This window comes from Jaculus jaculus, chromosome 9 (assembly GCF_020740685.1).
Source record: "Jaculus jaculus isolate mJacJac1 chromosome 9, mJacJac1.mat.Y.cur, whole genome shotgun sequence".
Taxonomy (NCBI): Eukaryota; Metazoa; Chordata; class Mammalia; order Rodentia; family Dipodidae; genus Jaculus; species Jaculus jaculus.
The window spans coordinates 6,223,255-6,242,219 of NC_059110.1; the positions used below are offsets into that span (position 1 = coordinate 6,223,255).

At 42.7% G+C, this 18,965-nt stretch overlaps 1 protein-coding gene across 3 annotated transcripts in view; it reads left to right on the plus strand.

Annotated features, from left to right (window-relative positions):
* The window catches only part of Prkn (parkin RBR E3 ubiquitin protein ligase), a 1,150,905-nt gene that overhangs the window by 739,187 nt on the left and 392,753 nt on the right, over window positions 1-18,965 (plus strand). For all 3 annotated transcript variants that reach the window (XM_045158191.1, XM_045158190.1, XM_045158192.1), the window contains one exon: window positions 6,125-6,261. In XM_045158191.1, coding sequence (XP_045014126.1) covers window positions 6,125-6,261 — 137 coding nt within the window. The remainder of the gene's footprint in view (window positions 1-6,124; window positions 6,262-18,965) is intronic.

The window sequence follows — 18,965 nt, forward strand, 5'->3', positions numbered from 1 at the left end:
AATTATTTAGGAGTGTAGCATTCATCCTCTAATTGTTTTTATCTAATAAAATACTTTACTAAATTCCCAGGAGTCCACAGTTCTTCATGTACCAAGATTTTGTGGAGAGATTTGAAAGATTGCTAGCTGAGGCATGACATTTCTGTGACTGCCACCCAATCTAAATGCAGGCATAACAGCATGTGGAATTTCAAGGGTCATGTATGAGCTAAATTGAAGGATTCTCTCCCACAAGTGAGAAGACTTTGTTTATTTTTATGTCCTCAGGGATTTTGTACTTAGATTTTTTTTATTCTCACATTGCCAGGTGATTTTTACATTTTACTTATATAAACATGTAAATATATATAGACATATAAATACATATATGGGTGCACAATTCTGCCATGCATTTGGGCAAATAGAAAATCAGGCAGCATCATGCCCAATCCTCTCACCACTGAAGTTCTTCCCTGGACTTCCAAGGTCGTCCTCCATCCCCTTGCTCTTGAACTCCTATCCTCCTTCAGAGCCTCAGTCCTCTCATGTGTTCGTTTAAGATCTGTATCTAAACATGGCTTCTTCCCCACCCAGCCTATGACACATACTGCTCTATTACAAACATCACCCCACAGTTCTCAATGGAATGAATTTGGGAGGACTTTCCCAGATGATTCTTTCTACAGGTGTCTCAGAAAGTTATAGTCAAGGTGTCAGCCAGGGTGATAGTCACCTCCGAGCTTGTCTTGGCTTGGAGGACCTACTTTAAAGATAATTGGAGTCTCAGGAAGTGGCTCAGTGACTGAAGGCAAAGCCTGCTGGCCTAGGTTTGATTCCCCAGTACCCATATAAAGCTGGATGCACAAAGTGGTGCATACATCTGGAGTTAATTTGCAGTAGCAAGAGGCTGTGGTCCACCCATTCTCTTGCCCACCCCACCCCCATCTCTCCTTCCTTGGAAATAAGAGATAAATAAAATTTTTTTTTACGTATGATTCATTTAAATAGAAGCCAACTCATTGTTGGCTGCTGGTGGGAGGTCCCAGCACTTCCACAGGGATTGCTCCATCAGACTGCCTGGGTGCCCTCACACCACAGCTGCCCATTTTCCTCAGAGCCCACAGTGCCCAAGACGTGCAGCAGTAGGTTTTCTGGCACACAGCCCTTTCTTCATTTCTCTTATTGTACATGAACAACCCATTCAATGTGGAAAGTCACAGGTGTTTAGGGATCGATCGTGGGAAAGCACTGTGGAGGCCACTTATCATGGAGCCTGCCAATATTTCCTACATCTCTACAATCCTAAAATAGTCTGTGCCACGTTATAATTATTTCGTCCCTCTCCTACACCTCTACTTAGATGTATTTATATTTCCTTGAGACTTTGAACTTAGCCTTTCTTGTTATATATCTTCAGGTTTCTAGCACATTGCTGTCAATGTATGTCACATGCATTGAGAATTTAGAACCATAGCCTCTTCCTTCCTGAGGATAAATGAAAATGTACGAGTGGGAAGAGAAACAGATAAACTCATAGGTGGGGGGAGATGAAGAAATGAGGGAGGGAATGGATTAAATTGTGCATGGTGCTAGATATATATGAAAAGTTATTGATGCCATTTATGTAACTAATAGAGACCTAGTACTATAAGTATGTATGTGTTTGGAGCACCATGTAACAATATTCTCCTTTGGGTAATACATGTGGATGGCCTCCCCTACATTTTTGTTTTGCTGAAGCTCCTTCAATTGTGCTTAATAGTCTGTGAACAAAGTCTTTGGATCACTCCTTTAACAAAAACAGAGAAACCATTGCTTACAAATAAGACCTCAGTAATACAAAGTAAAGTGCTTATAGTTCTTTTTACATATGATTAAGAACTTTACTTAACCTTTGCTCAACTGCTCTGTAACCTGGATCATTGAGGGTAAAATCATTTCTAGATTGATCAATTAACATTTATATATAATTTGAGCAAAGGGCACAGAAAAATGTCTTGAGGAACAAAAGATCCATGAGAATTAAGTCCAAGCAATTCTTCCTCAGCAGTGCCAATCACATCCGTCTTTTCATCCCACTGTTAGATCGCACCCCCCCCATCACAGTCGAGCTCTTGGAATTCATGACTAATGAATGAAAATGACCTCCAACTAGTTGCCGTTTCAGTATTCTTACTTCATCAAGCTTCTTGCCTTCCAAACTCCCTTTAGAGTTAAGCCTACTAAAACCTCACTTCCCCGCCCCCATGCTCAAAAACTGTCCTACTGTTTGGGTAGTCCAAGATCATCAAGGCACTAAAAGATCTGATATCTGATGAGAACCTGCTTCCTGGTCCTCCTGTGGAGGGAGGGTCAAGGGGGCTCTCTGAGATCTCTTTTATAAAGGCAATAGTCTCATTCATAGGAGCTCCACCCTTATAGCCTAATACCTTCACTAAACCTCACCTCTCAACGCCATGATGTTAGAGACAACACAACACATGACCCATAAGGGAAAAAAACAGAGCACGGGAAAGACCTTCAGTGAATCTCAAAGCCTGGTGGCATTGTCTCTGAGAGTCATCCTCCATCACCAGCCAGAATCACTCTGTCTTTTTACCTTTCATCTCTTCTCTACTCTGCTCTTGACACTTTCACGAGGGTCATGCCTAATCTACATCTAATATTCATAATTATTAGAAATAGTCTTAAATGAGATTAATAAGCTTTTTTTTTAGTTCAAGGCTTTATTTTAATGCCAGAAGAGGCTGGCTAGATCCAAAGGCAAAAGAATCAGAGAGACAGTTTGCTGTGGGCAAAGAGAGAAATAAAGAGGGAGAGAGGGGAGATGCACTAAAGGTAAAGAGAAATGACTTAAGAGTTAATAGTATTATTTCATAGCTATATTAAGAAATCCAACTGACTGATAAGACCATGTGACATGCAGAAATAGACTCTTTATATCATTATCTGTGCATGTATACACAGCTGTAGCCAACAGGTCATCTACCTTTATCTTATATATTTACTATCCTAGCTTATAACTTTTTTATCTCTATGTAATATTCCTTGAGGTAGTCAAGTACACATTGCTGGTAGAAATCACCCAACCAAGAGCAGCTTGTGGGGAAAAAAGTAGGTTTATTTTGGCTTACAGGCTGGAGGGGGATGCTCCATGATGGCAAGGAAAACGATGGCATGAGCAGAGGTGGACATCACCCCCCTGGCCAACATAAGGTGGACAATAGCAACAGGAGAGTGTGCCCCACACTGGCATGGGGAAACTGGCTATACCACCCGTAAGCCCGCCCCCAACAATACACTGCCTCCAGAAGGTGTTCATTCCCAAAACTCCATCAACTGGGAACCTAGCATTCAGAACACCTAAGTTTATGGCAGACACCTGAATCAAACCACCACATTCCTATATCAGTTTATTTATAGTAATTGACTACATGATAAACAATGAAAATTCCTGAGTGACTCACCTATAATTTTTGACTTCTTGCAACTTGGAGCTTTCTTCCTTTCCAAAGTGGTCATGTTCAAGTGCCATGTGTTCTTCTGCGAGCCAGACTCCAGCATACCACCACTACTTCTCCATGCTGCATCCAGGAGGAAGGTCTTCCATCAGGAGAGCTGGATGGTTTTCTATCCTCTCTTCTAGCACTGACCACATCTATGTTTCTCTGGCTCTGGTCCCCTTCCTTCTTACTGCCCGGCTGTGGTGACCTATTGCCCATTTCTCCCCCTTGCCTTGTACTCAAAGGAGACATCCTCTAAAGCCCTATGTGAAGCCTCTGTTTTTTGTAATGGCAAAGGGTGCTTGATAGCAGCTGCTGCAAGGAGAAAGGCCTAACTGGGCCTCACAAGCCCTATTATGTGCACTTTTGGAGCCTTAACAGCTGCTCTTTGCTCCTGGCAAATATCATTGTTGAGGGACACAGCGTGAGATGTGCCAGTGTATTGTCAGATATGAGCAGGGATCTTCCCGGACACAGGGTATACCTGTGGCTTTTCTATACTCTGGTGCCTGAGATCAGTAACACAACAGTGAAACTTCCTATTCTGCCTTCATCTCGGGGCCAGGAGGGGTGAGATGGCCCAGATAGCTGTTGCTCAATTATCACTTTTCCTTTGTCTCTAGGATACTCCTCACACTTCCTTCTTTGGGATTAGAGGGCCACAATGCATTAATATGCCTTTCACTTTAGAGGGTTGTCCTTCCAGTTTCCAGTAGTGGAGCATCTAAAACCTTCCCAGTTGTGGACTTCTGAACCTTTATAGGTTTAGCTCACACAATTGTTTACAATGTACTGCCGTTGCTTTACAAAGCATGGTGGCGTTGTATAATAAAGTAGAACAACAGATGTCCTGTGGATCGGGTGGATGGTCTCTGTCCCTCTGGACCACACTGTAACTGGAGAAACAGTAACATGTGCTGTGTCCATCTCGCCTGAGAGAACTCATCCTAGTCTTCCTGTCTCATGGGAAAGGAAAAAGCCCATGTGCTGGAGGCCGTGTTCTGGAGCCCATGTGTTGGACCACTGGCTGTGCCACGGGCCTTAGAATCTCTGGGTCGTCCATGGGCTTTGATTTTGCACATTGCTTTGGGGCCATCTCTGAGTTTTCCTTTAGGCTTGTTATAAAAGGAGCATTTTATAACTGTGCTGGTCATCTCCCCAGATTTCCCTGTGGTGGTCATAGGCTTAGCTCGCCATATTGCCCAAGACATGGTGGCAGATCTCCTTCATGTAGCGCAGCTGTACAGAAGGTAATGTGCAGTTACATGATCCAGAGTGAATACGGTGTGACACTGAGAACATACGTGTATGGGAGGAACACAGATTAGAGAAAGGAAAGTGCTGGATTTAATAGGTTTCGAAAGGAAAATGCCAGAAATGAAAAAGTTGAACATTCAGAGCAGTTAACTAAGGCCCCAGAAGTGGGAATGGTGGCCTTGAAGGGCTCTGGTATTTCAGAGAGGAGACACATCCATGGGAGCAGGTCTACTTAGGGGCTCCTGCTCAGGAGCAGCTGATACTAACACACCGTGGGAAGTTTCCTTCTTTTTCCCTTTTCCTTCTGGGCTGTTACTGCTCTGAAATAAGTGGGATAAAAAAGTTTTGGAAACCTTGCAATTGTTAAGTAATTATCTTCTCTAATATTACTATTTACTATTATTTTTCTAAGGAAAGGGCTTTTGAACAAGTCTTGCAGTTGCTAAAGTTCAGGTTTGAATGAATATGTTCATTTGGGGCTTTGTTGTCATGACATAGGCAAGAGTCTTCTCTAAATTGACTCCCATACCTTTCTCACTATTAAAATTGCCCTGGGCTGATCTCAAGTTAATATACTCAATTTTCCCCTTTATGACATAAATACATATGGTTCATTTGCCAGCCAAACTACATTGTTTTTCAACTTTATTTTCCTGTGGAGTACTTGAAAAGAACATGAATATTTTGTACACATTGATTTATCAGTAAGCCTCCAACCATAATTGGAGAGATTAAATATTTCCATGGGATAGAAGTTGTAAAACAGAGAAAATTCTAAAATAGAAACACTCTGTTAACTGCTCTCTTATTTCTAAATCATACCTTTCTCTTTTCCAGTGTAGTAGGAGTGACTGTTGGACATACCTCCTTTGAAACAATCATCATTTTCCTTCCATTTGGTGGGGGGGGGGGAGTTTAGATCACGATTAAATTCAAGAAATATCGATTCAAAACCTTATAGCGCCTCATGCTATGGGAATACCCATGTAATAGACACAGAATGTGCTTCAAGGTCAGTCAGCCCTAAGCCAGGAGAAATGTCTCAATGCCAGACTAGGGCAACAAATCAGGGGAAACTGAGCCCTCAGTTAAAATGAGGTAGCAGGTCAGTTGGGAATTAGAGAACAGGGAAGATATCTAGAAAGAGATTAGACGTAATCCCAGGTTCAAGCAACTGGCTGACAAATATATTAACATAAAAAAAAAAACAGAACTATCAGGATAAACATCTACAGAGTGCCTCCAGTGTCCAAGGTGTGGCCTTGCATTAGATCAGGTCAAGGCTAAGCAGCCTGGGCCTTTGCACAGAGCATGCTTGAAGTCGCCCTGGATTACGGAGGTCCTTTGACCGCGGACTACTACAGGAAGCTTCTCTGTCTCTGCAGGAGCCCTGTCCTGGTTTTCCAGTGCAACCACCGCCACGTGATCTGCTTGGATTGTTTCCACTTGTACTGCGTGACGAGACTCAACGATCGGCAGTTTGTCCATGACCCTCAGCTGGGGTACTCTCTGCCTTGTGTGGGTGAGTCTAGCTGTTTCTTTTATAGAGCTTCCCCTGTCTTTAATACTAATTAAAGATAGAAGACTACTGACGAAAAACTATCTTAGAATACACCTCCTCCTAGCACAGGGGTTAAAAATTTTATTTGATCATTACTGAGTAAGAAATGTTAGTAGTTGGATCACACAATATATAAAACTCCAGGGAACTGTGTTGAACTAGAAAATGCATGGCTTACATAATGACATTGAAAATCAACCAAATATTATTTAGCCAAGGCAGTATGCCTGTGGTTTTCACAGAGTTTACAAGTTCTACATTTGTTTCTCTGACTCTATAGCAGTATTGTCCAGATTTTTAAATCATAAACCCCTTCACTAGAAATCTCAAGCCTACCGTGGGTGGGGTGGCACATGTCTGTAATTCCAGCATTTGGAACACAGAGTCAGGAGGACACTAAGTTCAAGACCAGGTTGGACTACATACATACAAAGCTCCAGGTCAGTTTGGGCTACATAGCAAGATCTTGTCTTTAAATATATATTACATCTGAAAGAACATATTGGAAAAAATTTAAAGAATAATTAATTAGAGCTAATCTATTGAGTATTTAAGATACTGCTTATGATTGAACATGACAAAATATTCTGTCCTGTTGTTCTATATACTTGTTAGTTGAAGTGAAATTCATAGGCAGTTGACCATGATCAGATGCGCAGTTTAGGAGCACGTGAGCACGCACCTAGCTGTACATCCATGGCCTCCTGGGGAATGTGTCCGCCCTTTGACACTCTCGTACTCCACTTTTGATCCACGGTGGGCATCATGTTTCTTCTGCCTGTGTTCTGAAAAAATGCCTCCATAAACATTCGTGGGCAAGCTTCTGTGCAGATGTGTTTTAATTTCTCTAGGATCTATACCTAGAAGCAGAATTTTACATATAAACTTGCAGGGATCCTCCCAGTCTTTTCCATGGCGCCCACGGCATCAGAGATGTACAAGGGTTCTTATAAGCTCCCCATTCTAGTTAGCACTTTCATTGTTTGTTTTTTTTTTTCTCAAATGTCATCCTACTGAGCATGAAGCAGTGTTACAGGGGGTTCAGTTTTCATTTATTTGGTGACCCATGATCATAAACATCTTGTCATGCGCTTATCATTTCTGTAGCTTCATTACAATAGTGTCTGTTCTAATTTTGTTCGTGTTTAAATTGGATGGGATGTCACTTGGTTGTTGAGCTGGGAGATCTTTGCATATTCTGGGTGCCAGGCGTTGTTGGATGTATGATGTGGCCATGTCTGTCACTCTGTGAGTTGTCCTTTCACTGTGTTAATAGTGTTCTTGATGAACACATTTGAAGCTTCATTGAAGCCCTATGCATCTAGGTTTATTTTGATTTTTTTGTTGTTGTCAAATGTTAGTGCAATAGCTGAGTAATGATTTATAAAAATGTTTTCTTCTAAGAATCTACCTCTTTTATTAATTAGTTGGTCCATTTTGTGTTCACTTTGAACATTCTGTTGTTGTTGTTTTTTTGAGGTACAGTCTCACACTAGTCCAGGCTGACATGGAATTCAATATGTAGTTGCAGGGTGGCCTTGAACTCACAGTGATCCTCCTACCTCTGCCTCCTGACTACTGGGATTAAAGGTGTGTGCCACCATGCCTGGCCACTTTGAACATTTCATATAGGAAGGATCCCTGCCTCAGTATGTGTGTGTGTGTGTATGTGTGTGTGTGTGTGTATGTACATACACACATACATACATATATACATATATATATACACACACATACATACATATATATATGTATATATATACATATATATATACATATATATGTGTGTGTGTATAATATGCACATTTGATTAAATATACTTCATTGATTTTAAATCTTCAACTTAAAACAATGTGACATCTTGATTTAATTATTAAATTTTAAGTTCAATTTATTTCAATATTTGGTTTAAATGGGAATCATAGCTAATGTATATGTATCAAAATGACATACAGATCCAAATCGAAGAGAGTAATTGGCCAGGCATGGTGGTGCATGTCTTTAATCCCAACACTCGGCAGGCAGAGGTAGGAGGATCACTGTGTTCAAGGCCAGCCTGAGACTACATAGTGAATTCCAGGTCAGCCTGGGCTAGAGTGAGGCTAGAGCTGGAGAGATAGCTTAGTGGTTAAGGCACTTTCCTGCAAAGCCAAAGGACCTTTATTCAAAGCCCAAAGACCCATGTAAACCAGATGAACAAGGTGGTACATGTGTCCAGAGTTCATTTGAAATGGCTGGAGATCTTGGCACACCCATTCTCTCTCTCTCTCTCTCTCTCTGTCTCTCTCTCTCTCTCTCTGTCTGTCTCTCTCTCTCTCTCCATATATATATATATATCCCTCTTTCTAATAAATAAATAAGTAAATAAATAAAAATTAAAATTACAATGTATTTACATGGACTTTTTCAGTTCATATTCAGGCTTATGGAATTTTTGGTGGAAACCACCAGTGAACCACCATTGATGCTTCTTCTTCAAAAAAAGAAAGGAAAGGAAAAGAAAACTCCACTACTGCATGTCAGCAGAGTTGTTGGTCACACACTTTTCTTCACATTGCTTTTCTTATTGTAGCGCGCGTTTCATTCTAGAGACCCCGCATGTCTACGGGGGATGTGGGCATTTTCTCCATTTTCAAAGTGCAGCGTGACTGAACCCTCTCGTGTGCGCACGCTACCGTCCCCTGATTGTGGAGCACTTACTTTTCATTGTTATCACAAAATGCTGCGCCTGCTGGATTTGTATGGGCGCCTATTTTCATATTACTGTCAGAGTCTCTGAATTGATTCCCTAGAAGAGGCTGCTGCATCACAGGGGAAACGTGCGTCCATCTTCTGTCACCAGTCCCCTGAGGGTCTGCGCACGTCTCCCTCCCCCGCCAGGTCTAAGCGCACTGGGCTCTGTGCTGCCTCCCCAGGAGTAAAGCTGGCAAGACAGAGGAACAGATTTTAATCATACATTTGAAAGAGGAGAGTTTCACATGGCTGTGTTTTCTTTTTTCCTCATTTTAACCAAGGTTGCGCTGCTCTTCGTTTGTGTAATATCCTAAATAAAATATATTAAGAGCAGGGTTTAACTCATAGTCAAATTTAGATCTCATCTCCTTTGGTTAAAAGCCATGTGACTTCACATATGTTGCATAAGCTATGTCAGTTGTATTATTTAGAATTATTTTTCTAAATAAACCTTAATAACTATTGATTGGGTCATTGTAAAGATTCAATGTTATTCTTTATGTAAAGTTCCTTATGCAAGCCCTATAAATCCCCATTAAATTTTAGATAGCAAAAAAGAAGATTCTTTGTCATTTCTTTTTTTTTTTTCTGTCTCAGTTATTTAAAATAGAGACAGAAGTTAAGTGAATATACTCTTATTAGAACATTTTCTACATGGCATATCATAGATAACGCTGTATTTTCCCAACACAGAATTAGAGCACCTATGTTTTCCCAAACATTGTGTGTAAATCAGCTTTACCTTTGTGGATTCCTTGCCATCAGATACTTGAAAACGTTCCACCTCCCAGGCTCTACCTGATTAAAATGCCCGTGTATTCCACTGTGTTTTAGTTGTACTCTAAATGCCTTTCTGAAAATTATTTAATTGTGTTTTTAATTAAATATGTCATGAGGTCCTTAGAATTTTACACACTAGTGGATTCATCTTCTTTGTTTTAATAGTGACTGCAGCAGGGAATTCATGAGTTCCAAATACACTACTCTCTGCATTTCCTTTAGTGTTGTCTTAAATACATTTTATGAATGTAGTCATCTTATTACCAGTTATTTAAGCATGGTACTCATAGATATTTGCTTTTATTTTTAAATGCCACCTGCAGTTTGAGAACTTATGTTCCTTGGCACCTCTTCCATTTAACGTCTAACAAGAAGCTCAAGGATACATATTTGTCTATTTTTCTATTTAAAAAGCATGACGCAAATACCCACAGGTTGAGAAGGTAAAAACAGCAGCACCATCATTCGGCTGTGAATTCAACCATGCACTTGCTGCAACCCATTCTAACACTTTTTTTTTTTTAACATATATATATATATATATATATATATATATATATATATATATATATATCTCTTCGGCACTGTTTTAACATGTATCTCCAAAATCACTCACTCACAAAAATATAATACTTTGTCACAGGATTATCTCTCCTGTATTATGTTGGCTTTGTAAAAAATTGACTATGAGAGCTGGGGAGATGGATCAGCAGTTCAAAGCATTTTGCACTTATTCATGAGGGTCTCCTAAGCCATACACAGCTGAGCTTAACTTTCTAGAAACCATGTAAGAAAGTTGGGTATGGACGTGCATGTCGGTAACCCCAGATCATGTGGGAGTGGGCAGAGATCAGAGAGTCAGTTGCTGGGGTTCACTGGAAGGCAGCAGCCTTAGGTTGAGGGAGAAACCTTGTCTCAAGGTAATATGTGGATAAGCTATAAGAGGAGGTCAAACTAGCCAACAAGGAGCATGCTTTGTCTTTGATAGAATAGTGATGAGTAATGAAAAGTGGTTTGAAATTCCTCCAAAATACAAATTCTGCTGTCCTAGTGTGCGCTCTCACTAGGTTACAAACTCTGTTGTTCTTTCTAATGGTGGGATGCTGGATGCATTTTCCATAGAGTCAAAAATGAAAAATTATAGCTGCCCGTGCCTGCTTTCTAGTGCTCACATGTAAATGCCCACGAAATCCCCACCAAGCCCTGCTGAAATGGCATCACCTTTCTTCCCACTTTGCACAGAGTAACTGAACCTCATGGAAAAGAACTAAGCTGCCCAGGAGAACCTGGCTGGTGCATGAGCGTGCTCATCCGCTCACAGCCATGGCTCTTCAGCACGTTCTCAATCACTGGATGAGCAGATGAGGACAGCAATGGCTCCTTAGAAAGTTCCAGGGGAAAGGTCAGAAATAAGCATCTCTAGAACAAGTCCATATCTAAACCACCTATAAACCTGAAAGCAAATTGCTTTTCCTGTTTACAGAAGGAGCAAAGGCTGAATGTGATGGAGTAGTGGGGTCAGAGCTAGGAAGAACAGAGCCAAGCTTTCAACCAGCTTGTGTCTGACACCTGTGCCCCATGCTGCCACGGTTCAGATACCCTGCTTCTCACTAGGGACCAGTTTTCAACCTCAGATGCCCATTTCAGTCATACTGAGCTTTGGCACTCCCCATGCCCAAGCAATACATTGAGCAGACTAAATGATAACCTCTTAGTGTGGCTGTCAGCGTTCAGCATTCTACAACAAGAATGTTCAAGGGGGGGGGGGGTCATGGCAGTAAATGAGTGCAGAATGACTCTTCTGCCCAGGTCCATTTTATCTGTGAGTGATTTGATTTGCTAGCCAGCATAAGACTCTCACTAAATGTTGATGGGGTTGAAAATAAGATTGGCAAACACAGACAAAAACAGCCTATTTACAGAACCTGTGACAAAACCGTGCATTAAAATGTGGGGCTTGGGGGAAACATCATAGTGATTTTGAAGCATTTGCCGTCTCTTCACTGCACACACTGTTATTAGCATCGCATGCTAGGAATTATCTGTGAAATGTCAGTGGTCCTTTCTAAGTGCTCTTCACCCTGAGCGTCATCCACTAGCATGGCAGAGCTTCACGACTCGGGGTTGGTTCATTTCCGAGTGATGAGCGGTCTGTAAAACATGCTCTTTACTCATCCATCTGAGCCCTGCTAACACATATTTCCTGGTACATTGTGATGCTGCAGGAGTGGTTCTTATCTTCCCAGTAACACGCCACTGGCATTGCCACAGGTACCATTCATGTGCACTGGGTTTTCAGATTGCTGTGTTGCTTTTGACTCTTCTGCTTTCAGGTCACTTTTCATATAAGTCCAGTGTATTATTTGGAATTTCATCACTGTGACAAAATTTCTGACAGGAAAAACTTATGAGTGTTATGATCTATTTTGCTTACAATTTCTGAAGCGTACATCCACCATGAGAAAGGCGTGGCAGAACAGAGCTGCTGACATCTCAGTGGCCAGGAAGCAGAGAGAGAATGTCTGTACTTGTGCCCATTCTCCTCTTCCTCCTATTCCATCCAGGGCCCTAGCTATTATGGAATTAAGCCCACATTCAGGGAGAGTCTTCACTTTTAATCAATACAGTCTGGAAACATACCCCAAAGTGTATTTTTTAATTTTTATTTATTTATTTATTTAAGAGCGACAGACAGAGAGAGAAAGAGGCAGATAGATAGATAGAGAATGGGCACGCCAGGGCCTCCAGCCACTGCAAAGGAACTCCAGATGCATGCACCCCTTGTGCATCTGGCTAACGTGGGTCCTGACGAATCAAGCCTCTAACCGGGGTCCTTAGGCTTGACAGGCAAATGCTTAACCGCCAAGCCATCTCTCCAGCCCCAAAAGTGTATTTAACAACAACCAAAAAAGGTGTGTTTCCAACAACACATCCAGTTTCCACAGCCCATCAGCAGTATTGTAGAATGAGATAGATACTCCTGGTCCTTTTGAGGCGCAGAGGTCTTCCTGATGCCTGGACTGTTGAGAAGCCCAGGTTCCAGGCAGCAAGTTAGAGAGAGAAATATACATGTGGTATACATGATAGTTTTCTGGGTTTTGAATGTTGACCTGCCAGTCACAAAGAAATCACTATGATTGGAAAAGCAAGGAACTATGGCAAAAGATGGCTTTCTACAGAAGATACATATATGGCCAATATGCCCACTTCAACGTCAACAAAATTAGCTGCTAATTTAGGGCTTAGGGTGTGGCTCAGCAGCACAGCATTTGCAGCACATGTGTAGCATGCACTGAGGCTCTGGGTTTAATACTCCCACTCCCTCAAAAAAAATATCTGGACATGGAAATGTATACCTGCAATCCCACTCCTGGCTGATGAGGGCAAGAGATAATAAGCTGGAGTCTAGCCAGAACTACATAACAAGACCCTCTGTCTAAAAACAACAGATCAAGGGCTGGAACACACCGCAGTGGTAAAGCACGTAGCATACGGAGCACCTGAGTTCCTTACCCAGAGCCACAAGAACAGTAAATGGTAGTTTAAAGCATAAACTACAAACCGGTGGATAGACATCCGAAACAGGTAAGAAAATGAATCCATGTTTCCAAAGAGCAACTTGGCAACCCACATTATGAACTTTAAAAATAGTAGCAAGCGCCTGGGCAGCCTGTCCACGCGCACGCTCCCTGTGTGTCTGACTCCCAGACGAGCGGCACATTCTCTCCCAAGCGTGCGAAGCATCTCGCATGGTGATAACCATCACCTTGAAAAGGTGGCCCCAGGGTTCAGGGCAGAACTGAAATTCCCGCTGTGCTTGTTGTAGTCCAAAGCCATCGTTCCTCCTGCCTGAAAATCAAATTGAATTTTCTGAACTTAGCACCCCTTCCCGTTCCACTGTGTCCCACCCCATCGTTCAGTTGTTATTTCTACCTCACCGGCCTCTGAGTGACTAGGGGTCAGCCACTTCCTCCACAGCTCAGGTTCCTCTATAGGACTTGCGCTTGGCAGGCAGACTGTGGGTGCATCCCTGGAGTGCTCCTTGAGGGCTCGGGGAGGGGGCGATGCAGCCAGGCAGGCGTTCGGGAGGAAAAGTGAGTAGGGCTGAAGCTGCGCAGGTCCCTCTTCCGGCCTGCAGCAGGGACAGCACTCCACCGAGTGGCTTCATGACGCGGAGTGACCAGTACAAGGACCAGAACCAGAGAAAGAGCCTTGGGCAGAACTGACCGCGTTGAAGAGCTCATCCCGGCTTGTCACCAGGACCCTGTCTCTCCAGTCACTCATTTGGCTTGGGATTGCTGCATTTGCACTTACCCTACCTGAGACACCGGTGAGATGCATGTCCACCTGAGGTGTGTGCACATCGTCAGGGAGTCACCAAGGAGAGGAGTCTGTGATATGTGAAACTGGCCAATTCTTTACTTGAATGTCTAGTTTCCAAACTGCCCCCCCCCACCCGCAATTTTCCCACATCTCAAGAAGCACAAAATAAAAATCCTTAAGGGGGTCATTCTACCTTAATTTTATAAGGGCGAAAGTAAATCATTTCAAGTACAAACTCATTACTTATGTAAAGAGATCTGGAGAGATGTGTGCAAGAGCTTGATAGCCACTTAGAAACAGCTACCTATAAGCACTTCCCCTCTGTTTATTAAAATACACGTGCAGACTCCTTTCCCCTGCCTTGTAGTAGCCAGCACAGTTGTGAATCTCTGCGTTCTTATTTGGCACTGTGGTGTAGAAAGAGCTCTCTTGAGGCCAGAAGGGGCATGGCAGCATTCGGTGAACAGTAACTGACATTTAAGAGAAGCCTTTTAAGTGGCGTGCTACAGTCTTGAACTTACGGAGAGCCACGTGCTGTGTGCAAGCCTTACCTCAAACAGGTTTGTGTCGTTCAGACTTGAATGGTGACAGGGAGCTTTGGTGACCACTCTCCGACCCGGAGCAGGAACACTGCCAACTGCAGCCCAGTGACCATCACCTGACTGCCCCAGTGACAGCCTCTGCCTTCCTGCTGGGGGATACCCACTCCATTGCATCTCCCATAGTCCACCCACCTAGGAGTACAACCCCGAACAGCTCAGCGACTCGTCTGCTTTCCACTTTCAAACTAGTGCCGGGAAGGTGTCGCCAGACTCCCTCCCCCGTGTGATTTCCAGTAGCTGTCCTGGTCACCAAACTGAAAACCCTGGCACATGACTATTGCATGCATTCTGTTTGTCACACTAGACAGAGGCTTTGTGTTTGTTTTCCTCCTCTGTCTCAACCATCGCCAAGTGTGAAAATAGTCTGTTGTCTTTTGCACTGGGTAAATATCACGCTCGCAATCAAGGAGTAAAGTGTCAGTAAGGGCAGCAGAGAGCTGATTGCCCCCAAGATAGTGCCATCGCCATTGGGGAGAACTAGTCCTGGGATGATCTGAGTCGAGAAGCTCGGCTCACTGCCTGTGTTAGATGCCCATGTTGCCTGTCAGCGTTTCACGTACCACTGTCGAGGGCTTCATACTCAGCCCCGAGTGAGGTCCTGATATAGCTCGTGCCGCGGTTGGGATCAGAGCATTTCAGTCTCAGGCGGTCATCTAAACAGGGGCCAACGGTGAGGACGTCACAGACACAGCGTGCTTCACTGTGTCTGGTGTCTCATGAAGTGGGATGGGGGCAGTGCCCTCACAGGCAACAGACGTCTGCAGCTGAACACAACTGTACACTGAAAGAAAGGAGGGCCCTAGACCTCATGTAGTCATAGAAAATGAAAGTTGAAAAAACATCAGCTAGAGGACCAAGGGGACATGTGAGAGAAGGAAAAGTAACACAGGAAGGAAGGGGCACTGAGCACTCGGCTATTCTCAATGTGCAATGTGGTTGTATGACAATCTGGAAAAAGAACATTCTTAAAGCTTCTGATCTTCCATGGTCATTTTGGAATCAACCTCTCTTATTTCTGATTAAAAGATGGGGGTTCTACTTGGAACTGTCCTTGATAAATAGCTGAATCTTGAACACGTATTCACATTGGGGAGAAATGTTACACAACTCGATAGCCCTTTCATTTTGCTCTTTATTTTTTTAGGTATTCCTTAAAAACACACTATAAAGTTCAATTATGACCTCCCCCACAAAAAATAAAGCAGGGCTGTTTATGCCTTGTTTAAACCCTGTAGAACAGGAAAATGTAAATATGTCTGAAGCACAAGTTACTTGAGAACTTAAACACACGATTCCTTGTTTGTTTTTAATCACTCTAGCTATAGATGATGTTCCTGCACTACACCTCCCCAGCAGGCGTGATGCAAAGCGTGTTTGCAGAGCCTACCAGCAGCGTGTTCAGTACTGTATGGTGCTTTGGTCACTTGTGTGTGTGTACACACCGCTCAGTCTCACAAACAAATGCTCAGTGACCATGATAAACTTTATCCTGCTTCACTGTGCAATGTCTTGTATCACTGAAACTTCATGCATAAAAATTGGTACGAGCTGATGACCTCCAACTGTCTTTGAAATAATTAATAATGTGCTTAGATAGATTGACTTGCATATTCATGAGCATTTAGACCATTTGGTTCCTAAGCAGGGCAGTGAAAAAGTTTAATGTTTCGAATGCATATCGATGCAGTTAGAGAGAGGAGTGGTTTAATATTCTAATGCCAAGGTGGAAATAAATATGTAATACTTGAACCAAGCAATTATACTGTGCCTTTCCAGTAAAAAACAGAATGCTTTCCATGCATCTTATATGTTTTGTCTCCTGGGGGTTGTAGAGCAATTAATACTTCTTATATTTTCTGTTTTATTATCTCTGATGTTCTTGCCTTCTTTTCCCTTATTTTCTCCTCCACTGTTAGTAAGCTTTTCTGGGCAAGCACTCTATCAAGCTACATTCTCAGTCCTAGTAGCAATCCGTTCGTTAAAAAAGGAAGCTTTTTATTAACAATTTTTCTACATGAAAATAATGTGATTTAATCATATCACCTCCTAATATCTACTCCCCCCCCATACTATCCATCCCCCTTCACTGAGCTCCTTCTCCCCATACTAGACCCTCTTCTTATTTTGGTGAGATGTTTTTTCCACTCTCCTCCATCATTCATGTTGAAATGTTGATGCGTTTGATTTTGTGAAGGTCTTGTAGCAGTAATGCCAGCTACTATGAGTTCATAGCATAATGGCCACTTCTTGTCTGGAAGATACTGTCCCAAAGTACCCCTCCCCATTCTCTGGCCCTTATATTCTTTCCACCAGCTCTTCCACAGTGTCCCCTAGCTCTGGAGGGGATATTTTAGATGTCTGTTTAGAAGTCAATAATCACTGAGCACTCAACCTCCACATATCCTCAGTACTTTAACGAGTCAAGTCTCCCCAGTAGTCAATGCCAAGAGAAGCTTCTCTGACTAAAACTGAAGTCAGCACTAATCTATGAAAATGAATAGAATATAAACATTCAGAGGGTAATTTGATGGGCTCATAATATCCATCTAGTCAGTCAATAGTAGTGTTTCTCATGTCAGTCATGCCACTATTGTGTCTCTGGGACACCTCCTCGCCAGACCGTCAGTTGTGTGGGTATGTAGGGGTGTTTAGCACTTGGGTTAGTTTTAGTGATGAGCTTTCTTCCCCAGCAACCTGCATAGTTCCTCCAGCACTATGCCAGCTCTCCAGGGAAGGTGAAGCCTGCCAGCTTTGGGTCAGCTTGGTTTTTCATTGTCCTGCTACTGACGCATGTGTTTTCCTCAGCAACGTGGTCTTACTCTCTGGATCTGGTGGGCACCCAAGAGGTTTGGAAATAGCCTGTATTGTTTGGGGAGTCTCACTAGGAGTGTCTCACGCCTGGCAATGGAGTTTTCTACAACTACCTATGAACAACCCTTTCTTAAAACCTAGCAGAGCTTTCATAATAGGTTGCTTTATTAGTTTGTTTGGAGTGTCTTAAAATTTGACATAAATACAACAGACTGAGATTCATTCCTCCACACCTATACATACAAGATAAAAGTGCCAGTAGGGCCAGTTTGTTCTAAGGCCACTTTCTTGGACTTTCAGATTAATTACCTTCCTCTTCCTCTTCCCTGTGTCTTCACATGGCATGCTCCTTGTGTGTGTATTTGTGTTCTGACATCTTATTGCTATAGGGACATCAGTCAGGTGGGAATAAGACCTATGCCAACAATATTATTGCCTCTTTAAAGTCCGTGTCTCTAAGTACAGTCACATTTTGAGGTACTGGCTTCTGAATGTGGACTTGAGAGGGGATACAATCCAAGCCCTTACAGTAACCCCTAGATTTCAAATACTAAGTACCCCCATATTCACTGGGGAGGTAACTGAGCATGAGCCCTGTATATAAGTCTTTTCCACATGGTTGAAATACCACATGGGCATGCCTGCTCTCTGTCTTTCCCCAACACTCCACCCATCCTCAGCATTAGCTGGTGTCCGACACAGCAACATCATGTACCTAAGAAATATAGGACCTTTCTGCCTAGTGTCCGATTTATAGTCTGAACCTACCAGCCAACATTTCAGGAAGTCCCTCTTAAGCCTTCCATCTGCTGTAAAAAAACGAAGTCAGTAATCTTGGATGTGGTAGCTATGGCAGCATTTGCCAACATGTCTGAGTCCTTGCATCTCCAGGATGGATGTTCAGGATCTGGGGCCTCTAAAAATATCTTACTGGTTGTTTAAGAGTCGCTTACTAAAACCAATGGAATTCCAACTACAATGGCACATAGACGATGCAGCCCAACTCTTGCCTACAGTGGGCATTTCAGCTGGTGTATGTCTTTCTTTCTTCTAGATAGTGTTTGTCTTCATCTGCACCATCCCACTGGGTCTGGTCAGTGTCTTCACCAACACGCCTGGTCTCCACATCCAGAGTCTAGTGGCAGAAGGGAAAGAAATCATCAGTGAGAAAATAGAAGAGTTATGGTCACCATGAAACATGGCTCTGTCTTATGAACTCTGACCCAGAATGCCACACAATTCTTGATTCCTTACGCTCAGATGTCGTTTGGCCTTTCCTGCATGCCAGATAACACAGGTGGCATGCTTCACATAAAGGCTAAAGATACAGAGAATTTAGGTTGACACTTAATGATCTTCTGAAAGGCTTTCTTTGAAGTCTTGGTGTTCAGCTTCTACTTGGCAAACCTGATTCCA